This window comes from Labrus bergylta, chromosome 12 (genome assembly GCF_963930695.1).
Source record: "Labrus bergylta chromosome 12, fLabBer1.1, whole genome shotgun sequence".
Taxonomy (NCBI): domain Eukaryota; kingdom Metazoa; phylum Chordata; class Actinopteri; order Labriformes; family Labridae; genus Labrus; species Labrus bergylta.
This window is the reverse complement of record NC_089206.1, coordinates 27,109,031-27,123,799: the sequence shown is the minus strand read 5'-3', so window position 1 is coordinate 27,123,799 and position 14,769 is coordinate 27,109,031. Positions and strand designations below refer to the sequence as shown.

The 14,769-nt window shown below is 39.5% G+C and overlaps 1 protein-coding gene across 1 annotated transcript; it reads left to right on the top strand.

Annotated features, from left to right (window-relative positions):
- Positions 1-862: 862 nt before the first annotated feature.
- rhoab (ras homolog gene family, member Ab) lies at positions 863-14,501 on the top strand. The gene is made up of 5 exons (XM_020646549.3): positions 863-1,004; positions 7,316-7,473; positions 9,745-9,865; positions 11,211-11,341; positions 11,730-14,501. The coding sequence occupies exons 2-5, from the start codon at positions 7,318-7,320 to the stop codon at positions 11,901-11,903; spliced, it is 582 nt and encodes a 193-aa protein (XP_020502205.1). The 5' UTR covers positions 863-1,004; positions 7,316-7,317; the 3' UTR covers positions 11,904-14,501.
- Positions 14,502-14,769: the final 268 nt, after the last annotated feature.

Here is a 14,769-nt window from a genome sequence, read left to right as displayed (position 1 = left end):
TTCTACAACAGTAAAATACCAAGAGAACACAGTTTTTGTTTGCTTGAGTAAGACAGGAGCTGGTCAAAATGGGGTTTAGAGGTTTAGAAACAATGGCAAAAGACAAATAAAAAAGTGTTGCTTTTCTTTTGTGGCACAAAATTATTTGTATTTTCAGATGCACACTACACAAGATAAAGCAAAACCAAATAGTGGGTGTGGCAAAGAAATTGCAACATTAGAGCCTACTTGAGCGATTTTGTTTTTTAAAACACGGACTGTAAAAATGCGCTTCAATTCACGAAATTCATTCAGTTGCTCTAAGTGGCCGCCAGGTGGTGCGGTAAGTACAGAGTTGCAGATCACAATTTTGACAGGCCACTGCTGGCTTGCAAGCACGTAAAGAAAGTTAATGCTTTAACGTCACCAAACCTGTAAGAGGATAGGCTAAATGAACTCCAGTAAAGGGAATAATAAATATCGTTCACTTTTTATCTATATTTATTTTATACTAGTCGAGTAGTCTGAAGAACACATGTAAATATATTTATCACATTATTATTAAGCACCTTTATCCGTAAAAACTCTACCAGAAATTGGGCCGAGTGATCTAGTGACTAATTTAGGGCCAAATTGTAGTTAACAGTCATTTGGACAACCTATAAATCCAGCATTACAACTCTCAGATTTCAATCGTTACATTTAAATACACGTTAACTAAATGGGATGGGAAAATATCATGTCCGAAAATAGACAGCGTTTACCGCTCAGCGTAATTAAACTGAAGTTAGATTTCCGTAAAGCCTCTCGGAGTGCTCCTACGTGTCGTGCCCGCGCAGGTGTGGCTCTCATGCTCGTGTCCGCCACCCCTCCCCCCATGTAAAAACTACAGGCACTGGCTGCGCGCTCCCGTGAAGTAATTCATTGTATCAGTTCGAGAGAGAGACGGGAGGTAACAACGAGCGACTCGACTGGTCTACTCCGGGAAACACTGAAAAATCCGACTCTTTCGACATAAACTGAAGGTAAACTACTTTCTCAAATACCACAACACTGCGACGTAGTACTTCGTTTGTATTTTCTTTCAGTTTATACGCGGATATTATGATTTTAAAAGTTACCAAAAAGCTTCGAGAGGCCCTGGTATCGAAGCTAAGGGCTAGCGAGGTAGGCTAACGGCATGCTAAGTTAGCTTTTTTTTCTCCTAACCGATCTCAATTTCTGCGCTGCTTCCGCAAGTTGCCAGTCCGTTGTGCTGGTTAGTTATTTATTATTACTGCAGGGAATCATATGGCCGAAACAGCTCAGCCAAACTACATGGTGGGCTGTTAGTAAACTTGGTACTATCTTAAAAACTAGACTGCAAAATTGGCCTGGATTAACGTTTGTGATCCGTCCATAGTCAAACAATGAGACTGTTTTCTTGACTCACCGAGCAGGCGGCTTCCCCAGCGACACTTCTTGAATATCTTTCTCTTGAAACTAGTGGATTTTACGTAGACATGTTTAACTCTATAAGGATCAAAACAACTAATGTACTTTTGAAACGGGATAACTCTACTTTTGGGTGTGTTTTTAGAAGATATCAGTGATCACAGAGCACACTTTCTGAATGTGTAGGGGCATTTTAACCCTTTACTAAAATGCTTTTTTTTTTTTTATAGCTTGACTAAGTCATACTTATATGTGTGGCCTGGGTTTTAGTTTGCTATTGGGCCACCCACCCATTCTTCCACTGCGGACACACTAGCCATCTGTTGCCTCTGTGGTGACGCCATCTTTCTGGTGACCCACCCAGTGGCAAGCCGGTTTTGAAAACAATGTTTGACTTTACACTGGGAGCTCGTACAGCCACAACTACTTCTTCTTCGCCCCTACCTTGTTGGCCAGTAGACCACACTTAACACTAGCCACTTTTCTAAAAAAACCCAGTATATGTTCAAAATATTTGACCAACAAGGGCTGTGGGGTAAATAGTGTAATACTTATAACCTGGCGTTTTATTGTAAGTAAAAACTGCAATTGATTTTACTGCACTATTCTGAGTGGAGTTGGTCATTTGTAATCAATTCTTGTACATGATTGTCAAGCTGGCAGATCACATTTCTTCTTTTTGTCCCCTCACAAACATGAACTGTATTCTCTATGGAAATAATTTGTTAAATAAGCTATAAATGAACTGCTGAAACTCTAAGACGGAACTCTATTCATAATATATGATAGGCGGCTCAGTGAAATCTTTCAGTAACGGTCTTTAATAATTTTGTTATATTCCTTGTGTGTGGTGCACCACAAGATACCAGAGCTCCTCTTGCAGCACCTAGGGCAGGGGAGGGTGGAGCAAGGCTTTATTACATGTTGTACAAATTGTCCGTCACCCTTGAAGCTGGAAAGTAAAAATATATTCTCTCCTGCGCTGTAAAAGCTGGAGGTAACAGTGACTGACAGCCACTAGATTTAATGAGCAGTTGATGAATCTCGACAAAAGACATCTTCCAAATGGTCATTGATTTCTTCATTATACACACATGGCTACATGGTAGCTATCCAGTGAGCAATTTAGGTTAATTTACTGAATGTGAGTCTCTTTAAATTCTGTTGAAGGTTTAATTACATTTAGTCCCAGCCCTCCACTGTCTGCTTTCTCCAAATGGATAATTTCTAATGTCAGCAGTTTCTATTATCTGCGGTTTTCTGTGCAGAAGTTGCTCGTAATAGCAACCATATGTAACCAATACACTTTTGTATTCGATATAACAACTGAGATTTAAAACAAGTGGATTATGAAATGACTGTTGCTTAATATGGTATCTGTTCATTGAGGCTTTAGCGTTACCCTTAATTAGTACACAAGTGGTTAGATTTGTTCCCTGTGGCAATTTGTCTGAAGGTCAGAACAGTCAGTGCCTTGTTACCAATATGATTGATCTGGTTGTCTCTGAATCTAAGATCTCTGACTTGTTCCTGCATAGAGCACATTTTGTATACGGTCATGCTCAACATGTAGGTTAGTCTGAATATCACATGAAGCCAACCGGTATTAGGGTCCATGTTCGCATGAAGAGCATGTGGGGTGTCAAAAGAAGAACACCTACCATGTTTTTGTCAGAAATTGAAATATTCATCAGCCAGTCAGTCAACCATCCATAAGCCGGGGCTAAATTTCCACGCTGAAGGCTGCATGGGGTATTTCCTGGCATAGACACAGACAGCCTTTTAGATACAACGGTTGCCTGTGTGGGGTTTTCTAAAGGCCAGGCTGATGAATCATCTAGCACACAGTAACCATTTTAATGATACATCTACAACTGTGTCATTCAAGGAAACCATACAGAAAGAAAAGTGTTCAAGTCAACACTTTATCGTCTTTATTGTTTGGGCACATTGTTTGGGTGGGTTGGAGTGGCAGGCCTGCTGTTTGATTGGTTCTGAACAAGCCCAAAGGGACGCATTTGATAAAGCAATTATCAAACACTGCTTTTCTTTTTTTTAATGTCATGGTTATTAATTTGAGAAGCTGCATAATGAAGAGGGTTTGTCAATGAACAGCAGTTGTTCTAAAGGGTGTACATTCACTGTGTGTGAAGTGCGAATCAAACATTCTTGCACGTCTTAATCACAGGAGCGTCTCTGTTAATTTGATCCTATGAGGATTATCCTGTCTTTCTCCTTATCCGTTGTTTGTCCTTCTCTACATTTCATTCCATGTTTTTTTTTTTTGTTGGCTAGCATGCAGGATGGCAGAGATGTGCACGTGTAGCCTTTTCCAGCCAGGATTATAATTGATTAGGGAAGTTCATCTGTCACCAACATTTTTTTGCCAGAAGAATGTCTTACAGAACCAACCAGTTGGAGCCATGTCCACATAGTTCCAGTTATGAGTTAGTCCTCTGAAAAATATCTGGATTTTAGAGAAGTATTTAGGATTTTAACAAAACACGATGAAACTGTGAAGACTAATTGATAAATTGAATACCCAAATAGGAATCAAGTTTTACCCTCGGCTCTATTATTTATCTCTAAATGAACATTTAGAATTTATAAACGCCTTTCCTATCGTATAAGTGACTCCCAAACATAAATGTTATCTAGGAAGTGGCTAAATTGCTAACTGGTTATTAAATATGTTGTTTTTTACTTTTACTCATGATATGGCTCATTGTGCATGAATTTCCGTATCCATTGTCTGTGTACTTTCTCATCAATAGGGGAGCTTTGAAATGAAAACAGTTGCTCAGATTTGCAGCGTTAACATGACTTAATCCTGGAGCATAACAATAAGACATGATAACATTGCTAGGGGTTCCCACACTCAGCGGTGTGAGAAAACAGCCACATCCCCTTCCAGAGAGGGGTGTGATCAGACACAGCTCACTTGCATTTAAAGCTATAGTCCAAGAAACTTCTGATAAAATACATTTTTAGCCAGAAATGTCATAGATATATTTGGGGATCTCTGAAGGTCATTTAAACTTGTTGAAAAGCAGTATAATATGTGCCCTTTAAAACCTGCTTTTTGAACAGCGATATTGCGCCTGCTTGCAGTCAGATCAGCAACAAACCTGATTTATGCATCATTCAACTCTTCGTAGACACAAAACATGAAAAAAAAAATGTTTTCTAGGACTGTGGATGGTTTGGTAAAAGGCATATGTATAATTTATCTATGGTTTGGTTAATGTCATATCTATGGTGGAAACTAAATATTTAGCTGTAGCTTGCATATCTAATGCCTGCCTTGAGCTTCCCTCTGATGTTATCTGTTACAGCAGCGTTGTGAAATGTGGGAAAATTTAAATGAAATCTGAAAAAAATAATTTTCATGTGGCCCTCAGCTACAATAAAATACAATACAAACAGATGAGCACTGGTTCATATTTTTTTTTATAATTGTTAGGTAGTTTTGTTTTAAAACCCTTGTTCTATGTAAAGTCGTCGAATTGCCGTGCTTCACACGTTACTACACACGTCATAGCCACATGAGTCAAAGTGGTTGTTGTGTGTTTGGTTCTGAAGGGCAGTGAAACAGTGGGGGTTTATCCAGGGTCAGTTTGATTAGTCAAAAATGATCAACCCTTGCCTAATCATTATGAGATTACTGCAACAATCAGTGTGTGCTGTGTTTCCATTGTAATATGTCAACCGGTCTTTGGAAGTTCAATTGGTTTAGAGCTCAGACACAACAGTCTCCTCTGCTAATGGAGATTTTCCTGTTGTTCTGCCTTTTGTTTGTGTATTTTGTGCCACTCCTTGTTGTGTTTTGTCTTACTTATGCCCCAGTTAAATTGAAAAGGCTTGAATACCAACTTAAAGATTTAAAGTCTGATACCAACATTGATATCTAGAAATTCTATTATTATTACCGTCATCAAAACCATTACAATTAGTGGGTTAAATATTGTGCCGATAAGTACTATGGCAACATTTGTAGTTCAAATAGAGCAAGTTGCTATTTACCAATTTAACCTGCTGGTCAAACATTTCACACATTTCTCGAGCCACCCACCTCTAGGCTACAGCTGCCCCCGATTTTGTCTATTCTTTTTCCTCAAGTCACGAAGGGAATGGTTTCATCTTTTTTGACACTGCTGTCCTACTTAGAGTATTCATCTACCATTTATAGGATACATGCTGCACCTCACACTGCTTCAGTGCATTTCGGGGTCAGCGACTAACAAGGCTAGGGGCTAAATTGCGAGGAATACTTTTGTGTGTATTCGTGTCACTGATTTGCGTCAGGGCAGGTATCTTGTGAGTAAACCTGTTAACATGGAAATGCGCTGTGCTGTTTAAAATGGCCCGGAAAAGGGCTGGACTTGCTGCCAGAAACTTGTACACAGTTTACAGTTGCTGAAAATGCAAGTTGTACACAAACTGCAGTGTGGACAAAAACAGCAAAAGACTTGAGGGGAAGGAAAAGGGACTGTTTTGGGCCAGAACACATTCTTACAAGGCCTATGTAAGGCAGAAATATATTTTAGCATCACATTAAATTTGTTTATAAGTACTATGCACACAATCACATTATTTTATAATATCCCTATAATCCCAGATCTCTGGTCAGGAGGACAAAATAACATGAGAAATGTAGTTTTGTAAGGGCCATTTTAGTGCAGTGATAACACTTTAGAATTACTACAGACAGAAACCACAGATTAGATGGATTCATAAGGAACAGAAGAAGGTGACAGAGAGTTAGCGCTTCAACACACCTCCAGCTGAGTCCTTTAATGGAGATGGCAGGGTGGAAAGAAATGTCACAGTGTTGTACCTTCTCACATATGGGAGGAAATAACCCTTCATGGGTCGAGTTATTACACTCTTATGTTATCTCCTGCTGTACTTGTACATTAAGAAACATAGTAAATGTACTGTGTTGGCATGATAAGTTCTGTCGCCGGGGCAGCCACAGTGCTTCTGTTTGAAATCTATTTGATCAATGAAGTGGTTGTGCCTTTGCTTTTTTCCAAACCCTACAACTGGAACCTTTCTGACACCCTTCCCTTTGTGTATAGGGAAATTGCTGATTTCCTGTTTTGATCACAGTTGATCAATGCGTCAATGTTATTTTGTTTGTTTTCAATAAATTATAAACCAACAAATTAAAATATTCTAGAAGTTGCCGGTCAAATTGAATAGAAACTCCCAGACACTTGCACCTAGTTCCTATTTTTGTTCCCACTGTCAATAGAATATAATTTCCCAATATGGAGTAATCCAAGCTGCTCTCAAAGAATTACAAGATACTCATTTGGCTCAGCTTCCCACTCTGTTGGGCAAGTTTTTCTCACACTAACACACTGTTCACAGTCACATATTACTGGAACCCCAGCTAAATGTTACATCCTGGCCGCTAATGTCTTAAATGCCGTCCTCACATCTGCATGTATGCAAGTACTTGCAGATTGCTGGTTTCCATTTACGCTTCCATTTCCATTTTCCTACTCTTGTTGTGGACCCCTTTTTCTAAAAGTTTGCAAGACTACAGATTACATTAATAATTTCACAACTCCCCCGAGAGGCTCTAAACCTCAGTGTGTCAATTAAAGTGTTGTAAGATGCAGCACTAATAAAATACTATTGCTTTTATGCCACAATTGTCACACATCGTATCTCTTCTCTTAATGCTAGAAGTTGAATGTAAAATGGGTTGTGGTGGTAACTAGCACTAATACTATACTTGGAGACAGGATAGGTTATGGTGTATTTTCCCTGTTGACTACAAATCTGTGCTCTAGAAGTCAAATCTCTACTTTACAAGTTTTACATCTGATTCCACTGTTTTTTCATGTGGCTCCTTGATCATAACCATATCCTCTTCCTCTGTGTCTTTCAGGGATGGCAGCCATCCGTAAGAAGCTGGTGATAGTGGGGGATGGAGCTTGTGGGAAGACCTGTCTTCTGATTGTCTTCAGCAAGGACCAGTTCCCTGAGGTCTATGTCCCCACCGTGTTTGAGAACTATGTTGCTGACATAGAGGTGGATTCCAAACAGGTGAGACCATTGAACCGGTTCTCTATCACTTATATCTGTCTTTTCCATGTAAAGGTGGAGTCAGTAGCATTGCTCATTGCAATTTCTAAACACAACATTCAAACTTGGCCCCTCCTTCTGGGCTCATCGTCCCCCAGAAGTGCATACTCAATGCAGAACATAGTGTGTAAGTTTAGGCCTGCTGCTTGTATCTACACTGCAAGCTACCGCACACTCGCACAAACTTACCACTGGTGTTAAGCACCTGCCTTTCCAACAGAAAGACAGTCAGCTATGCACCTGTGGGTTAAAGCCAACACAAGGTTCACCCTCCTTATACAAGTTTTTCCACTCGGTTCTCAGCCTCACTGTGAAAATAGTTTCTCTTCTTTGCCGTTAAGTCCACATTTTGAATTTCGTCCAACTGCTGAATTGTATCCACTCTTACACTCACCTGCGCGCTGTTATTGGCTGGGGGAAGCACACCAGCTCCCGCTCAAAAACATCCTTTGTCCACCAAACATCAAAATACAAGGTCTCTGCAGACACATTCACCACCACACATGTATTGAGGATCATAAGTAATGCTTTGTATAAGTCTACTTATTTTTCTCTTTTTTTTTTCTTTTTTTTATAAAGCTACTGACTCTTATCTTTAATCTTCAAATCTGAGTCACATTGAAACCTGTGGTGTCACCTTGTTGAATGGCTATTTTGCTTGCTGAGTAAATGTACAGATGAGAACTAAATCATCTAAATGAATTATAAAATTATACAAGATATGATCAGTAAAAACACAGAGACCATTGAGAATCTGCAGCCTTTTTGTTCATGTTTATTTGAGGATAAGTATGGAAAAAGTAAACCGTTACCACTCACTACAGCATTTATAGCCTAAGCTAATTTAAAAGATATAACAAACAACAGATACACAAAAAACAGTACCAACAAAGCTCGGCAATTTAAAAAAACTTTTTAGTAATGCTCTCTGGTTTTGTAACTGTCACAACACATCTCCACCTCTTGAGTCTCTGAAGTGGTTTATGTGCTGGTATCAGGGCTAATTTTGTTCCCTGGGTGCTTAATCATGCTCAACGCTCTAATTCTACCTTCAGGGCCAAGTGAGCAAGTGTTGATAAAACTGTACTGCTCCATTTTCACTTCTTCCCTCACATTGCAGCAGTCATCTGCTAAGCCTGTTTCTTTTCTACAGACTGCCTCGATGGAGCTTAGTCACAGACCTTCATATAGTCTGTGTTGCTCCTGATAACCAATTTGCTTTCTCACAGCTGACGAGGATCTAGTCATTGTTAGATGTAATATCAGTACACGGGCACGGGTTATATCCTGAAAAGAATTAGCTCTGTTGTGGAGTTAGGCTTCTCATGACTGGCAGGTTTCTTATTGGTGCCACTCTGGATAACTACAGCACCCTGCCCATCTCATCAATCATAAACCCTCATGACCTTATAATGGGTTGATAGGGTTTTGGGACCTAGAGTCTTTATTGGCTGGTTGATTTCCAGCCCTGTGTGTTGCTGAGGAGGACTCAAGCTGCCTCTTGTCAGGTGTCACACTTTTCAGAAGTGTCTTGATCTGGTTTCCTTTCCCTATTTAGCTTTTTAGTCACCTCATTCATTGTTTCATCTAGGATTGTTACGTTTTGGTTTAGGGTTTTATGTACCAGATTATTTATTTTAAAGAAAAAATACTGAATTAGTATCTGTTATTTTTTTGTCTGTTGTCAATTTAACACCAGGAAGTTAACACCAGAGGTGTACTTTATTCCACCATCATGGCAACAAAAGGATATTTCCACTCAGATGACTTTGAAGCTGGTTGTCAGCTGGCAGATATAAACGTCTATCCACAATTATATGTCTCTGTAATTATTTGATGCATTTAAAATGAGGTTTGAACAATTAAACAAAGAGAATAATAGCAGCAGTTGTTCTGTGTATTTTTCATATTTTTTGAAGGTGGTATAAATGAGCATGTAAGGCCTTAATTAAGTCCGTCTAACATTCATTAATGTTTTATTTTCTCTCCACTTACTCGTCTTTTTCATCATTTTGATGATGCACTGATTTCTTTCCATGGAAAGAGGAACTAAATAAATCAGTCCCTTTTTATAATTCTTGGCAGGAACAAGGTCTGCTGCCATCAGTATTTATTATCTCATTGGAGGCGTCAACATGAAATGGACATGGCGTATTAACTTCTCTTTATTTCTTTCTCCACACTCCTTCGTCCTTCTCCCTGCCCTCTATAACCACAACGTGCATGTGTCAGGTGGAGTTGGCTCTATGGGATACTGCGGGTCAGGAAGACTATGACAGGCTGAGACCTCTCTCCTATCCAGACACTGATGTCATCCTCATGTGCTTCTCCATAGACAGCCCAGACAGCTTGGGTGAGTAAAAAAACACATTCACATTGTATGACAGATACACCAACAGATGGACATGCACACACCAACAAACATTTACGCATGACTTGAAATACAACATCACTGTCTCGTCTATAAAAACTGAAAAACACAGAATATATCTGTTATTTCTAGGCTCTGTAGATTGTGTCTTCATCCTGCTATGACTCTTCATACCACTTGTACAGGAAATGTTTTCATCTGTGCATGCACACCAACACACACTCCGTAAAACAACAAGTCATGCTCATAATTATTATTAACTGCTATTCCTTGATCATAGAAATTGCTTTTCATTAAACAAGGCGATAAAAGCTGCAGGTAGTTAAAGAGAACTGAATGAAAGGAAGTCACAAGTCCAATAAAACAAAGGCTGTTATACTTAAGTCTGTGTTTTAGTATTCCTCAGACATCACATTTCTGTTTAAAGCAGTGTTTTTGCTGACCATGTAAGACTTTATCACATGATGCTTGGTGGAGATATAGAAGCGCTTCCTTGTGCTTTTTCTTTTGTTCAGGCACAGAATTATCTCTGCAGTGCCTAACATTTTAAATTAAATAGCTTTGAAAATGTTCGTCTCAACATTATGCTGGCATTCTTTGATTTAACTCTGCAAACTCATTTAAAGGTAAAGGTCATTGCTGTCCAATCGGATAGCTTTGGTGCAAGTTTTTCACGGGTTCTTTTTCTTAATTGTAGCCAGATGAAATATTACCTGCTTTTTAAGGAGGTTGGGAGATGATTTTTCTCCGTTATTAGCTTTTCATGATTTCCCCTTACTGTAAAATCCGGTGTGTAAGATGCACTTTTAATGTCTATTTTTTCATCTAAAAACCGGTCTGCGTCTTAAACACCGGTGCGTCCAATATACAGGTATAAAATGCAGACACATATAGATAGATAGATACACAAACTGCATGTTGTGGACCTTGTTGAACACAATCGTCACACAGGTGGAAATTTTCGACCTTTTTTCTTATATACAGGTGTGATTTAAATTCTGGATTTTACAGTTCTTGAGACACGGAGAGGCACAATAATACATAACAAACCCATTGTCTTGGAAAGGATGCTTAAGCACTAATGTCAAAATGTTTGAAACTTCAGTATTTTTTGGTACTAACGATTTTAAAACGTTACAATCTTCATTATTTGAATAAGCACTGTGTATTATTGCACCATACAGTGGTGACATTTTAGTTCCAAAATACCCACCTTTAGCAAATCAAAGTTTGACAACCACAATAAGCTCAGACATGCACACACTTACTTGATTGAATATGGTTTTCCAATGATCATTAATCTCTCTGTTCTTAATTTCCTTCACAGAAAACATTCCAGAGAAGTGGACCCCAGAGGTCAAACACTTCTGTCCCAACGTTCCCATCATCCTGGTAGGAAACAAGAAAGACCTGCGTAACGATGAACACACACGCAGAGAGCTGGCCAAAATGAAGCAGGTAACTAAAACTTCCTCTGCTTGTCTGAATTAACTATTGAATCAAAGTTTTATTTAGGACAACTAAATAGATAGATTCCAATGAAGGATAGAGAGGTCTAAGCCAAGGTGTATTACGTGCATATTGCATGTATGTGTTCATCATGTCAAAATAACCAAAGAATGCCCGTCAATTTAGCTCAGATTATTACTAAAATACCACATCATGGTAAAACAATCCAATATTTCATGCACCTCCCCATCTTAACTAAATCTATAATTAATGACCAGACTACAGGTCACTTAGTTTTATTAGTAAAGGTCATAGCTGTCATTCTAGACTTTAAATATTCAGAGCTACACTGAATGTATTTCTTAACAAAGTTTTTGGTTTTCTCTTTATCCAATAGGAGCCAGTAAAACCAGAGGAAGGCAGAGACATGGCCAACCGCATTGCAGCATTCGGTTACATGGAGTGCTCTGCAAAGACAAAGGATGGCGTGCGGGAGGTGTTCGAGATGGCCACCAGGGCGGCACTGCAGGCCCGCCGAGGCAAGAAGAGCAATAAGTGTGTACTGCTGTAAAATGGCATACACATTTGGACTGTTACCCCCTTGGGCTTCTGTACCCGGGGGCTAGGGCTCGGGAGGGACTGGGGGAAAACTAAACGGGAGAGAGAGGGAAGGGAAGAAAAAAAAGTGCAGTTCATGACTACCGCTGTAAAGTGGCGGTTTGTTGGACTGAATTTACCCTGGGACTTGAATTCGGGAAGCTATGATGGAGATGGATGGGTGGGGGGATTTTTTGGGGGCGGGCAGGAAGGAGCACATTAAATGACTATCGCTGCAAACCGTTGGACACTTTAACGGTGGGTTTACCAATAAGGTGGGGAGGTTGTACCAGCCACCAGCCAAACGCTGGTACATTTTGTCTTCTGAACAAACCACTTACTGATTAAGATAATTGGGAGATCCCAGTCCTGTCTAAAATTCTAGCTGACATATAGAAGTGATTATTGGTGAATTGTGGGATTACAGTGACTGAGTGTCAGTGCTTACAACAAACAGGTTTAGATTATTTGACACATGGGAGTTGCAACCAGACAGCACAGTAAATAAGTACCACCTTAAACAGCCACCAGTGTGCTATTTATCTCCAGGTGTGCCTACCTGGATTTAGGGCTATGTCTTGTAGAGTTGGACAGTTGAAGGGATCTGAGGGATGATGTGCTGTGGTGTTTGTTGTGACCATTATGGGACTGTACTCATCAAATCAGGGCAGATTAGATAGTTGTGCACTTTCAGCTAATGTTTAATGCTGTAGTTACCAGGACAGGTTATTTTAACAGCCAATAAAGTAGACAAATCCACAATCTACTCAATCAGTCAACTGCTTCTTTAAATGGTGCTTGAAGCACGTGTTGCAATTATTTCATGGACCAAAAAAAAAAAGAATATACTTTCAAGACAAGAAAGTTTGTACTGACACAGTTGTTTGATCTACGTTGTTAAATTAATGGTCACATGCCGTCACGTGCTCAGACCATTTGTATCTTATTATCTGAGGAGAGTGGAGCTCCATGCTCACGTGTCCAGCTTAGTCTGTCACTGTGGCTAATCCCATGCTTACAGACTCACTGTGACAAACACAGGCAAAGTTACCTGGTTGTTTGAAACCAACATTTGGCTATCACTGCATGTTTATAAGTGAAACTTCTTTGTGAGCATCATGATCTCATCTGTAATTATAAACTGGCTCTCACCACCACCTGTAGTCCAGTTGCTGCTTTGAACATGCAGTACCTGAGCAGTGTTGTAGTATGCACTGTAACTGTAACTTTTTTTCCCAGAGAGCAGCATTGTTGGTTTGTCTACTTTACAAATGTTAGTTGAATTGTATTAGTGGCAGGATAACTGTGGTCCCTCTGAATGACAAAGGTAGCTTCCTCCCCTGCAGAGTACAACCAGAGCAACCTCTGCCCTGGCTCAGCTGCCATCCCTTCCACTTCCACATAGCTGACTGCTGATGCTCATCTCCCCCCAGGCTTTAGACCAGGATGAAGAACAAGGAGAGGAGAGAATTGTTTTTATATGCGCTCCAACCGCTGATATCTGTATTACAGAACCGTTTCTTTTATAAAGGTCAAATGTAAAATATGATTATGAGTGGAAAAAAATGTGCCTGAGATGGAACTTGTTATCCACCATGCTCGTCAGCCTTTATTGGTTTACTGTTGGTATCTGCCACCTGCATGAACAGTTTATCTCAAAAAGACAAACCTGACACATACGGCATGACCTTTTATACAGAATCATGTGCATGGAAATACAGGAATGGGCAGGTTGGACAGCCGGTTAAATTTTGAGGGTAAAACATGGCAATAGTCTTCAGTTACCAGCATAGTGACAATTAACTACCTGCTGTATAATGGAAAAGTTTCATTTCTAGGTCTTTCCGTTATAAAAATAATGAGAGCGACGGGCTATATTTGGGAACATTCAGCCCTCTCTGACCCTTCAGTGTTACGCTGCCAGGTTCAGGGACTCTCTCGACAGTGCACCCTCCTGTTTTTCTCCCTGGCCTACTGGGAGGAGCCTGTTCCAGAAACCCAGTTTTGTGATGTTTTTAAACTTTATTTCCTGATTTTTAAAAGAGAAACGTCATAAATATGTTGTCTATCAGTATTTAAAATAGGAGGTGGACGATAGGAGACTGCTTATGTGTGGCTTTCGTTTATTCTCATGTGCTTTAACCGAAGTTTCCTGATGATTTTCTCTGGGGTGTAACGACCTGTCAATCATCACTGCCAAATGCTGTTGTTGGGCAGTCAGGAGAAAGGCTGGCCTCTCGGCTGCCTGTGTAGAGCATCGCTAGGACCACATGTGCTGGCTCTTTTGCTGTTTGTTTTAAACACAAACAAAAGACAAAAAAAGAAAAAATCAATGTATGTCTCCTTATTCTGTACAAATCATTCTTATTTCTACTTTTTATTGTATTTTTAAATCCGGATTTGTGGATGCTGAAGCAGTGATGTAAACCAAGGAACAGGAAAACAAAGCTGTATGCAAAGTCTGTAAATATGAAATGTGGGTTTGTTCATACTAGACTATACACACGCACAGGACTGGAAACTGTATTTGTAAACTAGCTTTGGTTTGTGTAATAAATTACTTTCTATAACACTCAGCTGCTCTTCATTGTGAAGTCTGAATGGAGTAATAGATACAGGTTTTTTTTAATTAACTGGTCACTACATTTATTTCAGTCTACAAGAGATGTGATATAAATACCACATTGACTGACAAATGATACATAACATGGAAGTGTGTTAAAAAAACATGCAAGGAGAAGGAAGAAGACATTTGACATCATCAAATTCCCTCCAAACTTGTGTTTACCATTAAAGGTGACATTATGCAATATGCACTTAATGTTTATCTAGAACTAATA